The sequence below is a fragment of the Macrobrachium rosenbergii genome, chromosome 26 (genome assembly GCF_040412425.1).
Source record: "Macrobrachium rosenbergii isolate ZJJX-2024 chromosome 26, ASM4041242v1, whole genome shotgun sequence".
Classification (NCBI taxonomy): domain Eukaryota; kingdom Metazoa; phylum Arthropoda; class Malacostraca; order Decapoda; family Palaemonidae; genus Macrobrachium; species Macrobrachium rosenbergii.
In genome coordinates this window covers 11,086,975-11,106,465 of record NC_089766.1, presented here as the reverse complement: position 1 = coordinate 11,106,465, position 19,491 = coordinate 11,086,975, and the positions used below count along the sequence as shown (strand labels likewise).

At 32.8% G+C, this 19,491-nt stretch overlaps 1 protein-coding gene across 23 annotated transcripts in view; it reads right to left on the bottom strand.

Moving 5' to 3' along the window:
- The window catches only part of LOC136853022 (putative polypeptide N-acetylgalactosaminyltransferase 9), a 344,125-nt gene continuing 324,634 nt past the window's right edge, over positions 1–19,491 (bottom strand). For 15 of the 23 annotated variants that reach the window (XM_067128181.1, XM_067128186.1, XM_067128190.1 and 12 more), the window contains exons 7-12: positions 17,855–18,037; positions 17,189–17,374; positions 15,502–15,630; positions 9,400–9,510; positions 6,236–6,364; positions 1–5,638 (exon numbers count right to left, since the gene is read on the bottom strand). In XM_067128181.1, the coding sequence (XP_066984282.1) occupies positions 5,495–5,638; positions 6,236–6,364; positions 9,400–9,510; positions 15,502–15,630; positions 17,189–17,374; positions 17,855–18,037 (882 nt within the window). In that variant the 3' untranslated portion in view covers positions 1–5,494. Of the gene's footprint in view, positions 5,639–6,235; positions 6,365–7,666; positions 7,772–9,399; positions 9,511–15,501; positions 15,631–17,188; positions 17,375–17,854; positions 18,038–19,491 lie in introns of all 23 variants that reach the window. The other 8 variants (XM_067128197.1, XM_067128199.1, XM_067128201.1 and 5 more) reach the window with 1 other exon arrangement.

The following is a 19,491-nucleotide window of genomic DNA, read 5'->3' as shown; positions in this document are numbered from 1 at the left end:
TTAATAGGAATGATTTAATAAGGCACCCATTGAGGAAAATCACATGGGGAACAGTAATGAATACAAGTCTTTGACAGTCTCTGTATGCAATACCATCCCCCCAAAAGTACATTGGAAAACAAGTGGTTAATTTCACTTACCACACAACAAACAAAGCACACGCACACAAACTGTCAACACTCAAAGAGTGCCTGCACAAGTGTTCAACAGTCCTAATGACAACATTTATAAGTAATGTATATATACACTGTAGTCATCAGAAGTGAAGATCTTGCATCATCATCAAATGAGTGGACACATACTTGAGGTTAACACTTCAGTCGTTCACTAACCTACAATGATACAACTTCTGTATACAATATGTTTACTCGTCTGGTAAAAGCCTAGCATAGTGGAGAGAGTTCATATTAAAAAGCACTCCAATCTACTGTATTAGGCTATACTTCCACAGCTCTACTCCTTCATTTGCATATTGCATCTCAAGTACCAGCAACTCATCTTTATCAGGGAAAAACATGGCGATCCCAATACCTGTGCATGTAAATGCAAGAAAGCAATGTCAGGTGATTACAAAAGAAAACTATGATGTACAAAAATGCAAAGAAGAAACTTAACTTATTGACAGAATGGTGAGCTGTTTAAAAGAATGTCAGTGACAAACCTCAACTTAAAAGAAATTACTGAATGTAAACTATGTGATTACCTTAACTCGATTGTTGCTGACATTTGGGATGGTGCCTAATCATATACCTGTACAATAGAAAGATTTTATGAACTTCTTGCTAAACTTTTACCCATATTTGCCAAAAATTCTGCAAAACAACTGTACATGTGTTACAATTCTACAGTATTTTAATTGTATCTATTAACAAATAATCAATTCATGAAATATACAGCCTATGATAAGTACAAAACAATAGGTTTCATTGAGCAAAACAAAAATATAAAGTCTCTTAACTCCTTCAAAACTTCTTTATCAAAATATCTTATTGGTATTCATAATGAGTTGGGACAAATGATTCATTTCTTCAGTAACAGTCCGTAGAGGCACACTCACATTATTGTGGCCATTGTTGACTAATAATACTGCATATATATCGAACTCAGGTGTTAGAAAACAAATTTTATCCGCTTCAAATGATAAAAAAATTTAAGGGAAAACTTACATGTGTCTGTCTGTGTACAGTTCAAAAAAAGACCCAACAACTTCTATTATTTGGACAAATTAAAGAGTTCCTGTATCTGAAAGCTACATAGGTGGAACAATAATGAATAAACAAGGAGCAAACATTCAGTAATAAAGTTTTAGCCAATCACCATCAAGAGTTAGGGCATTTGACAAGTTTAAGATTCCATTATATGAGTACTGTATAGTGCTCTATTTTATTTGAAATATTAAACAATAAGGAGAGAGAGAGAGAGAGAGAGAGAGAGAGAGAGAGAGAGAGAGAGAGAGAGAGAGAGAGAGAGAGAGAGAGAGCACATCACTTGATATAATATAACAAGTAAGAAATCTGGAATGCTTTCATATGAAAAAAAAAACTAATCGGTATGGACAATTCTTCATTATTTTGATATGTTCACATGGTAACCAAAATATGATATGTCATTGCTTACAAAAAGGTAGCTACAGTTTATAAAAATCTAAGAGGATTTTGAGTTTTCTAATCACAGAAATATTAATCAGTGCATGCTAATTAATATATAATTTAATCATTCAGTTCACTGGAATGTCATGTGGAATGTAATCAATCTTTGGAAGAACATGAGTTCTTTATGAAATTACATACATACAAGCAGACTCAGCATTAAGTACTATATAACAATTCTTATTCTATCATGGGGATGTTTGATGTTTAGTTTGATCTTCTGTACATATATATATACAAAACCTGGTTAATATAATAAACATACAAGCTTCATTTATCAAATAAACAACACGTCGTTACTCCGTCTCTCTAACTCACTGAATATATTTGCTTGGCTTTACTTTTAATAAATGACTTCACCTGTAGGTTAAGCAGGTTTAGCTCAACACTATAAAGGTTATGGTTAGCCTACATTTGAAACGCACAATCCAGCTCCTATTGCAATATTATTACTATCATAAGTTAACAATGGCCATCAGTATGTTAACTTTATAAGAGATAACCACAACAAGATGCATGTCAGAAGTTGTCTCTTAGATATAACAGCCAAAATTTGATTTCTCTTACAGCAGTGAAATAGAACAAATATATTAGGAGCATCAAGTGTTCAGAGTATACAGTATTAAGAAAAATGTGAACAAAAATTTTAGCACAGGGAAGTACTTTTAACTCAATATTATAAACCAACTGTGTGATTAGTCAACATTATGAAACTCTGAATTTGGATTTATGCATTTCAAAACTAGACTCAGTTTAAAGTAATGAAAATGGCATTCTCAGTTTCAAAATCTGGTTAAACCAGACTAGTATATTACAAAAATAATTCGAGAGTTTTGGAATGAATGATCAGATCCTTTTATAATAATCACAAAGTTGCAATTAATTAAAAAAAGATTGAAAATATCACTATCTACCCTGTATGAATAAAATTACTATGAATCTGCACACATTTTATGATGATGCATAAAATGCCATTATTTCTAAGCATGTTTAGCAACTTTAATCCAATGCACATAGCTTCTAAAGCTTGTCCTTAAGTCAACAACAGCTGCAATGGTAGATATATTAATACTGTACTGTTAAGGATTTTTTTAAATAATTATTATACATAATAAATCATTGTTCCATGGCTAACTTTATAAGTATCATATATTCACCAGCATAACATTCATATACCAATTTCATACATCAGTGCAAGAAATCTACTGGTAACAGCAGTACAGAACTTCTGTAAAAGAACAAAACATAAAGGTTTGTTGCCATCCATCAAATTTCAGAAGTCTCAGGTAAATTACTCACAAGCCACAATACCTTATACAGATAAAATGAAACTTTAGTACAGCACAGGAATAACATACTGGTCGATAACTTTGACATGCTGCATTTCACACAATAGTTATTTCAAACATGGGAAGCCTGCTATAAATATATTCCTTGCTGGTTGCATAGACAACTATGATAGAACTTTTCATTTTATAAGACATGAAGTAACTTAAGGTTGTAATTATTTAGCACTGCATTCATTTTTGTAACTGATCGGAATCTTTCGTTTTTCTGATTTTCTTTGCAAATTTATGACAATGTATGATAGCTGTATAGTGCTTTTAATTCAGTACAGAAGAAAGCATAATTTCATTAGGTTCAGTTACAGTACATTTTATGGATTCAGTAATGTCTTTCAAAGAACAACTACCGTATTAACATTTCAACAGCAATATTTCTTAATGTCACAGATATGTAACAAAAAAAAAAAGCCCGTTTTTCCTTTCATGCTTGTGGCATTCTGAATAAAATTGATATTTTTTTGGACAAATAGTTTTGCAACCACTATATTTCATTGTGATAACCATTGCAAATACATTAATGTATGCATGTACTAAAATCTGAGAAACTGAAAACCAGGATTGACATCAATAACTGTGTATCATATTTCAACAATGATTCAATTTTCTTCATACAACAAACAGAATTACAATAAGAAACTACAGTTTCAAGGGTGCATGTCTTGACATTAACATAAAAAAAAAGGCCTAAACCTCAAACAATTTCAATTTAAAAAATCCAAGAAAACCCTCTAATGATGGTTATAGCTGAAATTTAATAGCTATACAAATAGGCCATGTCTATGAATAACTCATTTTAAGACAAACCTATGAATAGCTCATTTTAAGACAAACCTATGAATAACTCATTTTCAGAAAAATCTCTGAAAAACTCATTTTAAGACAAACACACCCTTATCAGCAAGTCACATCATTAAAGGTGATCCATAAACAATTAATTCAAAATCCCATACATATTAGTTATGACTGTGGCAATATTTGGAAGACTTCCCTTAATGTTGCACAAAAGATTACGAGTTTCCTTCAACCATTAACAAGAAATTGATATCACCATGAGATATCTCATAAGATACCTGCTTCATCTTGATGTACTTCATAGAAGTTGTAACATCTTAATTCCTTGTCTTTTTGTTTCATTGATTTCAAATGAAAAATCCTACCTCTTGTAATTTTTTGTATCATCATCCATGCACACTAAAAGATTATAGTCCTTAATCAATCCCAAGCACCAATAAAGAAATGAATAACATTCAACAATGTAGAAAAAAATAAGCATATCATAATACAAGAATGAGGTAAATACATGTATATAATGTTAAAATTAACCAATATCCAACACCATCTTTCATACAGTCCCAAAGGAAAACCTGATAACATACAAACTTAATTAAAAAGAATAAATTTCATAGACATAACTGAATCATGGCATTTCTAGTAACAGGACTGAATAAGGACATTTTCAAACAAATCTACAATAATCAACTAAATGGCAATTCTTTGGCCATACTGATTTTCACTTGATAATTAACATGTAAAAACTTGGTAATCTTGTTGGAATAAAGAGGAAAAAGTCTGGATAACTCAGTCTTGTTATTAGTGATGTCCCTATAATGAAATAAAAATTATTAATTGAGGCACACATGACACTGGCTGTCATAACTGGCACAAGACTGGAATGTGGTTCCCAGCATACACAATAAGAAATCTACACTACAAAGTATAAATGCATAATGCCTGACATATGCTCAATCAGCATTCATGCATATATCCCCATGTCACCAACCACACCATATTTTCATTGCAAAACAGTAAAACCACTGAAAATGCACATACGTACTAGAAACTAGCAACCAAGATGAAGACTGGCACAGTTTGCACTCTCTCTGCAATCCCAGAGAGTCTATTTCTTAGAGGTTGGTGCTTTCATGTCACTTCTCTTCTGCGTAGTAACCAACTATACTACTCCACTGCAATACTCAAAGACACTTCAATTCCTGGTAAAGAAAACTAAGTGCAACTGCAGAATAACATAAAACCATGTAAACATTTCCTTCTGTTTTGGTGTTCCTTCACAGCAGAATAGACAGGCCATAAGAAACGGAAGTCACAACCATTATCAATCAATATTCCAAGCACAGGTATACTGCTAAAATAGTTCCTCTGACTTCACCAGTATTTACCCTCTTCAAAATCAAGTCAGTGATTCATTTGATTGGAAGGGAATTTACCTTGAACCTTGTTGGTAGAATGGCAGTTTGCTCTATCAGAATAATAAAAAATCAGCAATTCACACAAAAGAAGGAATAACGATAGGAGAAATGCTTTTCTAGTACCTATTCCTTGTTTCAGATTCGTTATATTACGGGAGTGCTGCAACAACAGCACAAAATAGAAAATCACATATCACTGATATATTTTTCTTGTAATAAATTAATACACAGAGGCACTTGGAAAATATATATAATAAAAGCAATATAATATCCTTTAAAATTAAAGCAGTTCTCATAGCTTTTTCGAAGGATCATAATTCTCAAATTTCCACTTTTGTCTTGGCTCATTCAAATTGCAGTCTTCCATAAGAAGTTTCTTCTTGTCAGCCGAAATGGCTAAACATTTCTTGCTGCTACCATGGGTAATTCGATTGGTCTGGAAAGACAAAAAGATTTCTAGTGAATACCCCAAGAAGGTGAACATAAAGTTCCTAAATTTATATGCATTTATCCAGTTTACACATAAAAGTTCAGTTACAGATAAGGCACAAGATAAAATAACTACATAAAACATCATCATCAAAATGGTTTGTCAGTACCAAGGGAATTTGCTACGGTAGTTGCAAATTTATGGTAGTCTGGCCTCAAAGAAATACTTATTAAATTAAAAACCCATGATAGAACAATGGAAGTGAATTTTACAGCAAATATGCGCTACTTTAAAAAAAAAAAAAAATTATCTTTAATTTTAAAATATTTATTGGGCAAAATATAGAATTCTAATATCATAATTTCTTGATACTATGAAAGGCTAAATATCACAAGATGGTTAGAATGTGATGTAATTACTATGGAAATACCAAATTAATTTAAGATGCTTGTTTAAAAGCTGACCTGAAAAATAAAATGCACTATACACAGCATATTGAACTAACCCTAAAACTCTGCTTGATTTAATGTTTCAAGGTAAAGTCTAAATCCTCAAATACTGCTTGAGCTTTTTCTTCAGAAGAGGATTAAAAAACTGGCTTACCTCAGGAGCATATTCCCAATACTGGTTCCCCTTAGAGCCATGGCAAGGATACAAGATAACGTCTTTTCCTGCAAAGTCCATGCAGGCTTCATCTCTTCGAATTTCTCCTTCTTTGCTTAACATCCAATACTGTAAAAATACATGAAAATTACACACTGACATTGCACAATATTTGGCAAGAAAATACTTTTTTAAAACTCAAGATTCCATAACAGATTTTTACAAAAAAGTAAGCCCTGTAGTTTTATTTCTATATGCTATATTTAACACTCTATGTGATAAAACAAACAGTTAATCTTTAATCATTTTAACAGTAATCATACAGTTTATTACATTCATTTATGTACTTGTGAAAAACAGTGAATCTTCATCAAGCATTACACATTAAAATAAATATGTAAGTATGGCTGGATATTCCCAGACTTAAAGTACTCTACTTTTATAATATTTCAAGACCAAATGGCCTTACACTATTTTGAAGAGTAACACCTGAATATTGCTATACAGATAAATTTGACTTCTGTCAAATTTCAGGGCATAATTTTTAATGTCTATAAATAGCAAGAATGGCAAGTTTTACTTTCATGTGGCAATGACAATCCAAAACTCTAATTTTAAGTGTAACATTTTAAGATAGTACAATGTACTCAGTCAATTAGAGAGAGAAGGCACACCAATACTTTCCTGTCCCTTAAAAAAAGTACCAAGTTAAATTGGGACACATGACATCAACTTTCTAAAACCATGTAGTAAAACTACAATTGATCAAAAGGTGGCATTTGCCTTACATTAACCAAGGGAAATTGAGTTATAAATTTGTCAAGCACGAAGGTATGTTAAGGTATATTTCATCATTTCATTTAATCTAACTATGACCCCTGAAATGTTAAAGAATTATTATATAAACTAAAACTTGAAAACAGCTTAAAAGATTGACACATAACAGTAAATTAAACATATAAAAACTTTCAATTACCCAATTTATGAAAACAACTTCTTTTTGAGGCTGCAATGCTAAACTGCTGACATGTTGAAATAATATCCTAATACTATATTAATTATATAAACAAATACTTTCATTCTTAGGAAAGATAAACATTTTTAACTATAAAAACACAAAAGAACAATTACTTGTCTAAGAACAATATTGAAAATTATACTAAGCCACTATAATGATCAAGTTGTAAATTTGTTTGCTACACTGAATTATGATATGGAATTTAATACTGTACTGAGAGTCATTAATGATAAATTTCTATGTACTGTAGTATATTTATGAATGCAACTTTTTTCCAACTTGTAAATTTTGTGGCTTGGCTTACATCTACATTAAAAATGACTAAAAATCACATAGCATTCCAACATTTAATATCTTGCAGCACAAAGTTCCACTGAACTAACTGATTGCCTAAAAAACGACGTAACACTTACCTGGTTACCACCTTGCCCATGACAAGGCCAAAGTCCTACAGGTTTGTGGTTATCGTCAGGCTTAGCAGGCGAGTCAACGCACTGTCCGGTTCCCAAGTTGTGGATCTGTCGCACATAGACAACACTAACTACAACAGCCACGATCACCATGCTTCATATATTACTGTACTCACATTCAGACAAGTCAACACCAAGATTCAAGGAGAAAAAAAGCAGGGAGCCTCTAGTACCACATAGCTAGCTTATTCAAACAGGACTATATACTACTGCTGCACTGGAGGATGGTTACCGAAGGTTTTAAAGAAAAGGATGATCAGCTGCCACTCTACAGCGAAGCAGCAAAACTAAAAGACATCAGGGCAGAATTCAGCAAAGACCAGAAAGGCTCTACCCACAAGGCCATTTGGCACTAAAAAAAAAAAGGCTGAATAGAGCAAAATATTCAATCCATGAAAATCTACAAAAAAACTATAAACTGTTACAATTACAGGTTGAAAGATATCAGTTATTGAAGTAGAGCATAGGGCTTATTCCAACTTCAAATAGGCTAATCTACACTAGAAAGCATAAGTCAGTGGTAACATCAATGTAGAATAATTCTCAAGGGTATACATCAATGTAAAGGCATGTCCTTAATGTACAACTACTTATTATACAGCTTTGTCCTATGTAAATAAAAATACAACTTTGGTCTGGTATGATTAGAAAATTTTAAATAGCCCCTTCCATAGCAAGGCAGGAAATCCTATAGTTATCCCAATATTCTTTCTTTAATACTATTACTACTGTAGTACTAGTATCTGCAACCCCTTCAGTAGAGAAGAAACCTGTTAACTCTGTCCTGATTAATAGTTGTGCAAAGTCAGAAATGCAGTGGTAGGCTAGCCTGTGTCTCTAAAAATATATTCCCCTTAGGCTACAAAGGGTTCTAAAATGTACAGCAATTAGGAAGGGGGTGGGGTGGGGGGGAGTAATCATGAACATATCATATTTAACATCTAAAAGAGACTGATCTGACTACATACAAACATTACTACTACTTATAGCAACATTTGGAAAAATACAAATGGCTCACTACTTTTACAGAAATACAGTATACAGTTTACTTTCTGACATTTAACTATAAGTATGGTAGCTGTGACAAAAAGAGATCAAAAATAAAAAAATTTCCTTCAAAATATTCAATCACTTATGATAATGCATTTGAAAAATACACATTAAAGAAAAACAAAGTATCCCCCCAACACAGATCTCTAATTTTTAGCTGTGAATGTTATGTTTAAGGTTCAAATATACAGCATACATAAAAGAAAAATCAGATATTTGTATTAAAAGTTAATTATGTCAGTGTACAGTAATAGACAGAAATAAAAAGAAATTTAAAAGTATCATGCAAAAAAATCATATCAAAAGCATGCAAAAAACCATGCACTACACAGCAGTTCTCATAAAGCTTTGTACAGTTGCAAATGCTCACATCATGCACTATAACCATCTCCATCTTATCAGCACTTCACAGTATCCAACTGAAGTCTAAGAAAGCTCAGTATAATCAGCAAGCAAAAAAGCATCATGCAAACCTGTTTGTTTCCCACCGTTTGTTGGTTCTTGGGCCTTCCAATTCTGCCTATCTATCCTGTAAGTTCTGTAAGGGAACTGACTGCATTTTGCAACAAACATACAGTTTGCTACAAAGATTATATTACACAATATTTCTTTTGCTATTAAATTACCTGGTTACCCCCTTGTTTGTGGCAAGGGTAGAGGCCAACGGGTTTGTGTAAGTTAGCCCTACGTGCAGGGGAGTCGAGGCAGACAGAACCACTTCTACCCAAGTTGCGAACCTGTTTGCAAGGATGATATAGCCCATAGGCATTTTTAATCCCCCTTCAGAGAGCTAATTTTATAGAAGTTCTAATAGGGAAAAGAGTATCAATATTTACAAAACTTCAGTGTAACTGTAACTGATTTAACAAAATGATGTGTTTGTGAAAAATCTGCATTTGCTATACTGTTTTAACAAGCTTATCATGTTTAGTGAAAGTCATCCCTATCGGTCCACATCATAAATATAAATGAGTCATTAAAGCTGTCAACTAGTTTTAAAGTCATTTTAGATAGTCGAAGGTACACTATTGTCATGTGAACACTCTATGTATTGTATAATATAAAAGCCATGTGAAAAAGAAAAGTCTTCAGTAAAAGTAAGATCACTACAAGTAAAATGGCTTTCTCAATAACTTCTCAGTCAGAGACTGTGATATCTTCAAAACATAAGCAATTACAGTACTGATGAGTCTGAGATTTTGTGATAATGAAGAATCAATGTTATTATACTTTCTCTGCAGGTCTAATAACATCTGTATGTAAACTGCTTGTAAACTTGATCAAAATACCTAGAACGCTAACAACTGGTATCTGAGGACTGCATACCTAACAAAACTTACTGTCGAGTACCAATAATTTATTATACAGGCAGTCCCCCGGTTTACGACGGTTCAACTGACGTTCGAGGTTCGACGCTTTCAAATATATTCATCAGAAATTATTTCCTTGGCTTACGACGCATGTTCCGGGGTTATCCGACGGAAGAAATATGGCCCCAAAATGGCAGAATAATCATAATTTGAAGGTTCTTTTGATGTAAAACTCAATAATAATGCAGTTTACATCGTTTTCAATGCACCCAGAGCATTAAAAGTAAGGTTTTCTTATGATTTTTGACGATTTTCGACGATGTTCCGGCTTAATTTTTCGTTACGACGCAAGCAAGAACGGAACCCCGTCGTAAACCGGGACCGCCTGTACTATATTTCTTTATGAAACATGGAATTATTATAGTGATGAAATGACAGAGTACACATCCACACACATCCACCATTTCCTGAGCAGAATAATGCCTTGCAGAGTATGTATGAAATAAAAACCCTTTAGAAAACTAATCTGCCTCTCTCAATATAGTGATGGGTACCTTAAAATTTTTATATATTAAATAATAAGCTATGACCTACCAGATTAAAAATGCACTTCTGTTGAAAGCTTATACTGTACTGTACCCATAAAACTTAATATACTACACCTATCACAACATAATTTATAGGGATCTCTCATTTTCTATTCTTAAGCCAACATGTGGTTCCCATATTTTCCATTACTGAAACAACCTAAAATCAACTACAAAATCTCTTCTCCAATTGCCTAACAACTGTCACCTGGTTGCTCTTTGTGCATGTTTTTGACATGAAAAACCTTTCTTGAAGCTTTTCTGGGTAAATTATGTCATGTACAACTTTCCCCACTTGCTTTTACACTTCTTATATACAGTAATTATTTCATAACAGACACTTTGTCAGCACACCCTCTTCTATGTTTTAACCATATGTTAATCTATCTGTGCTTTTCTTTCTGTCAACTATCGTTAAACCAAAACCTATTCAGTTTGATTTAATGTTGAAAACCACATTATACTTATGCAGTTAAATAAATGTAACTGGACTTTCATCAGGTATTTCTTGTACAAGTGACAAAAATCATGCCTATCACAGAGGTACCTTAAGTCGTAGTCCCATTCCTATTTTAACTAATATTCCTAATCATATTATAAGGCCTTTTGTGCTTTGAGGTATTCTTGGTTTTAATCCTTCCTCATTCCCAACTAATCCACTGCTCTACAATAAGATTATCTAATCTAATAAATACTGATGCATATTTATCAAACTCAAATACAACATCCCTGGACTTTGGGAAATCAATATAATTCATTTGTATGATAGGAATAATCTGTTCTGTGAGGTAAAATCTTGTAGAATAAACAATTAATTTCTATAATACCCAGCAATCTAATTATACTATGTCACAATTTCTACCCTATCATTTTCACCAAGATTGTAATGTCAACTATCAGTTTCTAATAGTAAGTGTGACAATCGTTCCTATCTAAGCCTCAACTGCCATATATACCAACTTATCAACTTTCTTTTATATTTTAAAAAATTGGCAACAGAGGTACCCGAACCTATGTTCTTTACTTTTTTCACTTCCCTGCAGAGGACTGCTTGTTCCAGTGTATCTTCTACGGCACACATTAGATGATACTTAAACCTTCTCCAGAGCATCATCCCTTTGACTGCAGCTGCACTGCTTTCTGCCTTGTCCTGTACTTGTCACCTGTTCCCTTTGGTCTTATTTCACTAGCCTGTCTAATTTTGAATTGATTTTGGTCCACATTCAACTTTCATTTTAGCAAATGATACATATGAGCCTCAATGGAGCCTTAGCTAAGTGATTCAGACGTTTCATTAAATTACTTTACAGGAATGATGACTAACTTGCTTATTTTTGCAAAATTACTGTCATACATCCGAAGCTGGCATAAATTCACATCACCGTATATTAGTCACTGTGCTTTTAAATACATGTACCTGTGGCAGAGTAACGTGATGAAAAAGTCATCTGCGAAGACAGATATCTTCAAGTTGGAGGGAACAGAAAGGTTTTGTTAGCTGGTAAACAAACATGCACGCCTGACATTTTTGCAGTTCATTCACCCGTCATTCATGTTAACATAACACAGCGACAAAGCTCCCACTTATTGTGTATCAAGCATTAAAAGATTTTACCTTGACCACACAGATTCTGAACCAAGAATTGTTGGTGATAAGTTTATTATTTTAATTAAAGCAAACTTGGCTGATGAGAAGTATTCATCAATTTTATGAAGTATCCACAGCATATGCATTTTCTTACATTGAAATGTAGCAATCAAATTACAGTATTCAAGCTATAATCAATACTGTAAAACAAGGTAGGCTAATTGGATCACAGACTTAAAACATTAAACTCTCACAAAACTGACCTACAATAAACTGTCATTTTGCTCTATAACGATGAGACCAATAAGGCATGGTGGTCAAATCTGACTTGACTGCATGATTACGACCATGAAGTAGTTGAGTACTACTGCTAAGTGACAGTACACTCCCACAGGATTCGCTTGAAAGATTCCTAGAAATGTCTTACATCTCAGACCAAAATTATGATTGTGAGATCTAAAGCAGGTACAGCTGTACTGTACCCTGTTAAGCAACTGTTGGCTCACACCCAAGTTATGGCATATAAAAATTCTTGTGCAAGTTTTACATTAAAACTTGAAACATACGCTTGGTTTGATGCTGTAAATATCTACATACGGTCATCTTCCTGTTTATCGAACTGTTTTACAATTAAAAAATTAAGCTAGAATAAAATGTAACTAATGACAAGTATGCAAGAAATTTCTACCTACAGTAATTCAAACCCCATAAAAATCTTAACAATTCTTGAACCTTCTTGAGCCCCAGTGCAATTTACCCTTGTACTGTATTGCATTTGTGATTACACAGATTTAAAAATAAAGCACAAGAAGCTTGTATTTAAACATTAATAGTATACCTAAAAACCTACATCTATCTTTCTTTGCCTGTCTTGCTTGTAAATTTAGAAAGTAAATGAAAAGATATACCCATGTTCCATAGCGTTATAATATTAATTCTGCTAGCAGAACTCGAATAACTTGCAAATTACACTGCTATCATCAATTACATCCCTCCAAACTTCAAAACAAGTAAGAACTTACTAATATACTGTACTAAACAAACGAGAACTTTTAAAAATACAAAAGTCACACTTATCAACCCTGGAGTGGGAAATGGTTGACCAACACAGGTGCCTTACTAACCTTATACTGTACAGGAATATGCAATGTGGAGAAGCACTAGTTGAAGCCTTTCAATAATCACTACATGGATCTACTTTACCGTTTACCCAAATATTTGCCATTTCTACCCTACTCAGAAAAATTAAACTGACAATATTATATTTCTATACTATGATTCCAGTGTTCTAATACCACCAATGACTGTGTCAGGACAGCCTATCCTATACGTGACTAATGCAAGCTGTATGGAGTTCAACTTGGAGATCAATTCAAATTGAGCAGGGGTTCTTATGCCAACGGTGTTTTGAATGAAATGCCAGAAACCAAAATATTCAAACCAAATTAAATCTACCCTTTCCTATGTCACACACAACACAAAATACACACAAAATCTGTATGAAAGCATAAAAAATTCAAACGGAAGGGCTAAGAATGATATGTGTGGAGTCACTATCAAAGAAAAAGGATCAAAGTAAGGAAGCACATGTGCATTAACTCCCACACTCGTGTTAGAAGCCTTATTTTTGTCAGCCCATAACCATATGTACAAATACAAACAAAAGCACATTACATATTTTTTTCCCTGAACTGAACCAGTGTACGACCATTATGGACAACTAGTTCAAACAGGTCAAGCTTGAAACTTTAATAAGAACCCAGTAATAGAACTTTTGTTAATACTGTACTAAGAAAGTCAGCAGTCACATGCAAAAGAAACTACAGTTGTATAGGGTGACAAAACTAAGTGGTGTTAGCAAATAAATTTCCAGAAAAAGAACTGCCGCAAATGATATTCAAGAGTTTTTGCCGAAAACTAAGAATAACACTACTGTATCCCTTACACTGGAAATGGACTTAATTTCTCTACACATCTTGAATATTTGCTAAGAGTAACGCACAAAAATATTAGTAGAAGACAAACATGATACATAAAATAATTACATAAAATACTGTTAATATCTGAAATAGTAAATGTGATCATGAGACACAAATGAGGAACAGATGTCTCAGTAGCGAATAATTTTGAAATTATAATAATCAACACTGAAAAACAATGCATAACTAAACATTGCAAACAAGTGATTCAAAGAAATTATTTCACTAACCACTGAAAAGCTCTGTCATTCCTATACTGCATGTCTGTCAATTCTTTATGTTAGAGATTGTTGTACTGTATTATGTACAATGTTATTTTACATACAGCAATCATATGTGATCAGTAACTTTTAACATGATATATTACTTTTAAGAAACATAAAAAAACCAATAAGTTATCTGGCTATTTTTCCAGAAAACACTTCAAGAATTAACATATCAATGTATGCACCATATTTTTAAGGTTTTACAAATGAGAATTCAAAAGGAAATTCATATAAGCATTACTTTAAACCTGAATCTCTTAATTTCAGCAAAATAAAAGATTTTGTGACATTAAAAGTATTACCATCACTCAAACAAATTGTTCTGCTAAATGTACCAAGAGTACAAAATTAAGAACAAATTTCAGAAACAGCTTTTCTACCTATCCAACATTAGGAATTTACTCAAAATGATAAAAATGAGTACAAATCATTACTATCAATGCAAATCTTTCTTAAACGTTCAGGTGCTTTAGAAAATTTTATCAACGATTACAGGTTGTCTATATGTACCAATTTAACAACGATTTTATTCACCTCAATCTTTCACAAAGCAAATGACAACTGTTTATACAGAATTTTCATCTGCTGACTTGCAATTCTACTTTATAATTGCATTTCAATGCAAAAAGTCCAACAAATAATAATGTAATAAAAAATTATAAAATTATGTTACCATACAAAAAATGACTATTTGGTAATAAACACAACTGACTTGTTCTTTCCAGTAGGGATCATGTCTGGTATGAAAGCATGATACAATATAAAGCACCTGAACTTTTAGGTTATAGTAATTTTCACAATATATACTGTACATATCTTAACAGTGACAGTAGTTATCTCTTCTTAGCAGTCACTAATATTGAGATAATGACTTTCAAATTCATATCAAAACAAACTGTGCAAAACTGAAGTGTTCAACTCAAGAGTAAATGATTACTGTGTTAGCAAAACAAAACAGAGGCAAGTTGCATAAATTCACAATTGCTAAGAAAACTCACCTCGCCTGAGGCTACAGCATCACCAGGTACAAAGAGCTCTGGATAAACATTATCTAAATACCACTTGAACGATTTGCACCCCAGATCCTGACGCAACTTCTTCCGATCTGACACATCGCCAAAGTCACCCTGCAAAACAAATTTTGTCATTTCCTTGTCATCTTATGTAAGCAGTAAATTCAACAAATAACACAATTCATATAAAGTTTCATTGCATTAAAACTTCATTATGCCATGTGAATTATGTGAAAATGAATACCAAACACAAAAACCTTTTCCTCAAATGTCCCTTTTATGCAACAATGTGAGATGTCAAAAGGCAAACTATGGTTCACTTTAACCAAAAGCCTTTTTTCATCTGAAAACATTCAATAAAAAGCATCCAGTTTAAAGGTACGATATGCCAGAGAGAGATTAAAGGTACGATATGCCAGAGAGAGAGAGAGAGAGAGAGAGAGAGAGAGAGAGAGAGAGAGTTGTAATACTAAGCATAATGTTATCTCAAAACCTTGAATGGCTTAACCAAATTAGACCCACGAGTAAAGATATATAAAATCTATCATATGGAAATTATTCATATGATCAAGATCATTTCATCCAGTTCATACTACTAATATGGTTTTTGTTCATAAAATAACCAATAGACTAACTACACTTGTAGAAATATTATTTGTACTAACAAGCAGCACAATACCAATTAGCTACTTGAATTAATTATTAAAAAGATTTCATAAGGCAGATACAAAGTAATTGGTGGCTGCTCAACATCTTATCCACTAATAGCATTTTAATTAACTGATTGGAATATCTGTACCTCTAAAAGTGGTGACCATTTAACTTAAGTTCTCAAACCAATAGCTGCCTATTGTCTAGCATTTGCAATGCCTTGCTTAAGAGGTAACAAGCACAACTTTCTTCATTTCTTTTATTTTTTTAGCTTTTATTTATTCAACAGTTGAATTGTTATTTGTTATTTTATACAATCAACTCCATACTGTTTTTAATGCACACATTATGCTGCATTCAGCTGAATTTCTTATTTTTTTCAAATACAGTACTGGAGTTTTATTCTGTGGAAGCTTGCTAAGTAAGTTCATAGGCTTTAGGTTTCCTGCATAAGAGTATCAACCATCATCATTATTATCACTAATATTTTAACATCAGATTTCACTTTAAGGGGTTAAGTATGAAAGGAGTTATCATCACTGTCATAATAATATTATAGAACAAGCAGTCAGTGGTGACCTTATAATGGTACTGAATTGTAAAAGCTAGATTACTGTTAAGGTGAAAATCCTGATTTAATTACATCTAGAAGGACGAAAGTAAACTGTTACCCTATGTAAGGAGGGTACCATTAAGGTCTTTTGTTGTAGAGTTGCTTCTCCTCAGCTCTACTGATTTCAGCATATTATTTTTTACATGTTCCCTTGGGTCTCTTCCCATCTAGCTCTCCAACTACTTTAACTTTAATCTTGCACCGATTTCCACCTCTCGTTTAAGAACAAAGCCTTCAGGCAGGCCCAGTGAGAGGCTGGAAATGTGCCTCAGTGATCTTGTTAAACCAATAACAATAAGGCAGCCACCTTATACCAAACACACCCCACAAAACCCATATTAAGAAAGTGATAAACAAAAGTGTCAACAGAAATCAACATCTATACTGTGCTGAATTTTGAAGGCCTACCAAATCATAGCCAATTCGCTCATAGTAGTATTTCTTGTATTCGTCCAACCACACTTCTGCTAATCGAATGGAATTCCTCTTCAGAACATTGACCCCAGATCGCCACTTGTATGGGGATCTTTTCCTGAATATGTGACCCACATGAGAACAGGGGACAATTTCCAGGGTGCCTCCACACATCCAAGTCTGTTGACAAGAAAAAGAATGATTGGATTTTTAATTTTATATTGCTCATCAAAAGCAAATTTTCTGAATATTAAGATGGTATTTTTTGCAAAAAATAATTAAATGGTTCAAGATCGCTTTGTCTACAGCAAATGTTCACACTTCAGAAAATATCAACAACAAACAAAGAAATGAACAATATGCACTTTTATAATGTAGTACAAACATCAATTAATTTATGATTACTGTAATAAAAACTGATAAGAGTCTTAAAAATTACCAATAATGTCAGATAGACTAACAAAACTACAAGCAACAATTACCAAGAAGGTATAAAATTACCTTCTATAAGCTCTTGTTAAAACACTGAAATATATACACTTACCCACTCTGAAAAGTCATTACCAAAGTATTACTAAAGACATATCAGTTAAAGGTACATAAAATTCTTCTGTTCTAATATTATCTAAAACTAGCAACATGAACTTATATCTTACTAACCTTAAAAGATAATTCAAGATTTTCTCCACCCCATATGTCAAATCCAGAGTCGTAAGTTCCCAGTCTTTCGAAAAAGGCTTTGTCAATGGCAAAGAGACCACCAGCCATAGTTGGCGACTGTACAGGTTCAGCGGGATGTTGGTGACGTGCACGCTCTCTTTGAGGTATGGCATGCCAGTTAAACTGTCATGGCCACCATGAAGAAAAATCACAGATTAATCAAGATTAAAAAATATGCACAGTACTGTACTGTACTCAATTATTTTTTTGCTGAAAAATACCATTTAGTACAAAAAACAAAATGACAGTGAGTCAATCATCAAATTTAAACAACAACACTAATTTAATAGCAATTCTGCTGTTCATTATACAAAACATAATTTCAAAATGGTAAAACAAATACAAAAAACTTAAAAGGGTTCAGAAACTTTTTAAAATTCGTATTAAGAGTTTATAAAAAGTGTGAGTGAGTGAGTGTGTGTGTGAGTGTGTGTAAGTGAGCATCTTCTTGTATATAAACTTATTCCAGCAGTTATAGCTTTTGAACATATGGAAGAAAATGCACTTTAAAGATTATTTTCTTAGGGTCTAATGCAATTACCTTTGGATTCATCCAAATTTATGGACAGCTTAAGAAAATCAGAAAAAAGAAAACATGCAATTCAATTTAGTTTAGCAGATATATCATGCAAGCAATTTGTGCCCAAGAACTTAGAGAAAACAATAGCTGCCTGAATGATATTTCTTTAAGAATGGAAAAAGCAATTTATAAGAATAATACTGCAAGAAATATCTAAATATCTAATAGGAATATCTACACTGCCCCGAATCAGCACTTGTAAATGATTGAATTTGCTGTACTAAAAAATAACTGCTACCTCTAATTTTAAATTACAGAAAACATTCAAATCACACGCTTTCCCAAGTTATATTATTACACTGTATAGTGAAAAAGCAATGTTTACCAAAGATATGCAGTACATTGCTGCTTATCAAAAAACAAAATGTTGAAAATACGAAAATTTTCATTTAACGAGACAAACTAGGAGCTTTTCAAAAGAAATCATCATTCAAACACTATTTTTAGCAAGCCACACACGACAGCAAGTGCATAAATAACTATGCATATATACAGTACAGTATATACTAAAACATATAAATACTTATATATATATAAATATACTGTGTACATACATAAAAGCTTTAAACAATTATGTTTTATATCTTTTTCTGTACAGTAATGACATCCTTTGTGAATAGCAAGAAGGAAGAATATCTTTACAATATATTTCATTTGCAAATGAAGAAGACCTTTCCCTTCATTTTTCATGAGCTGCACAGTAGTGCTGAACGAAAAAAAGGGAAACATGAATCACAACACCGGTTGCACGTACAGTAGTCCGTTACTGTAGACAACCTGGAACTTCACAGGACAACAATTATTACGCAGTATAAATAAATCAGTTTTGCTACGAACTAAGAAAGTGACACTACACAAACAAGTGTACACGGACATAATGGAATATTAACAAAACATGGAAATAAAAATGTAAATGCACACTGGGGACTGAGCCATTTGAATCTAGTGTATTGTATGAAAGTCCAAACACTGCACCAAAACTTGTCTAGTGCATGGT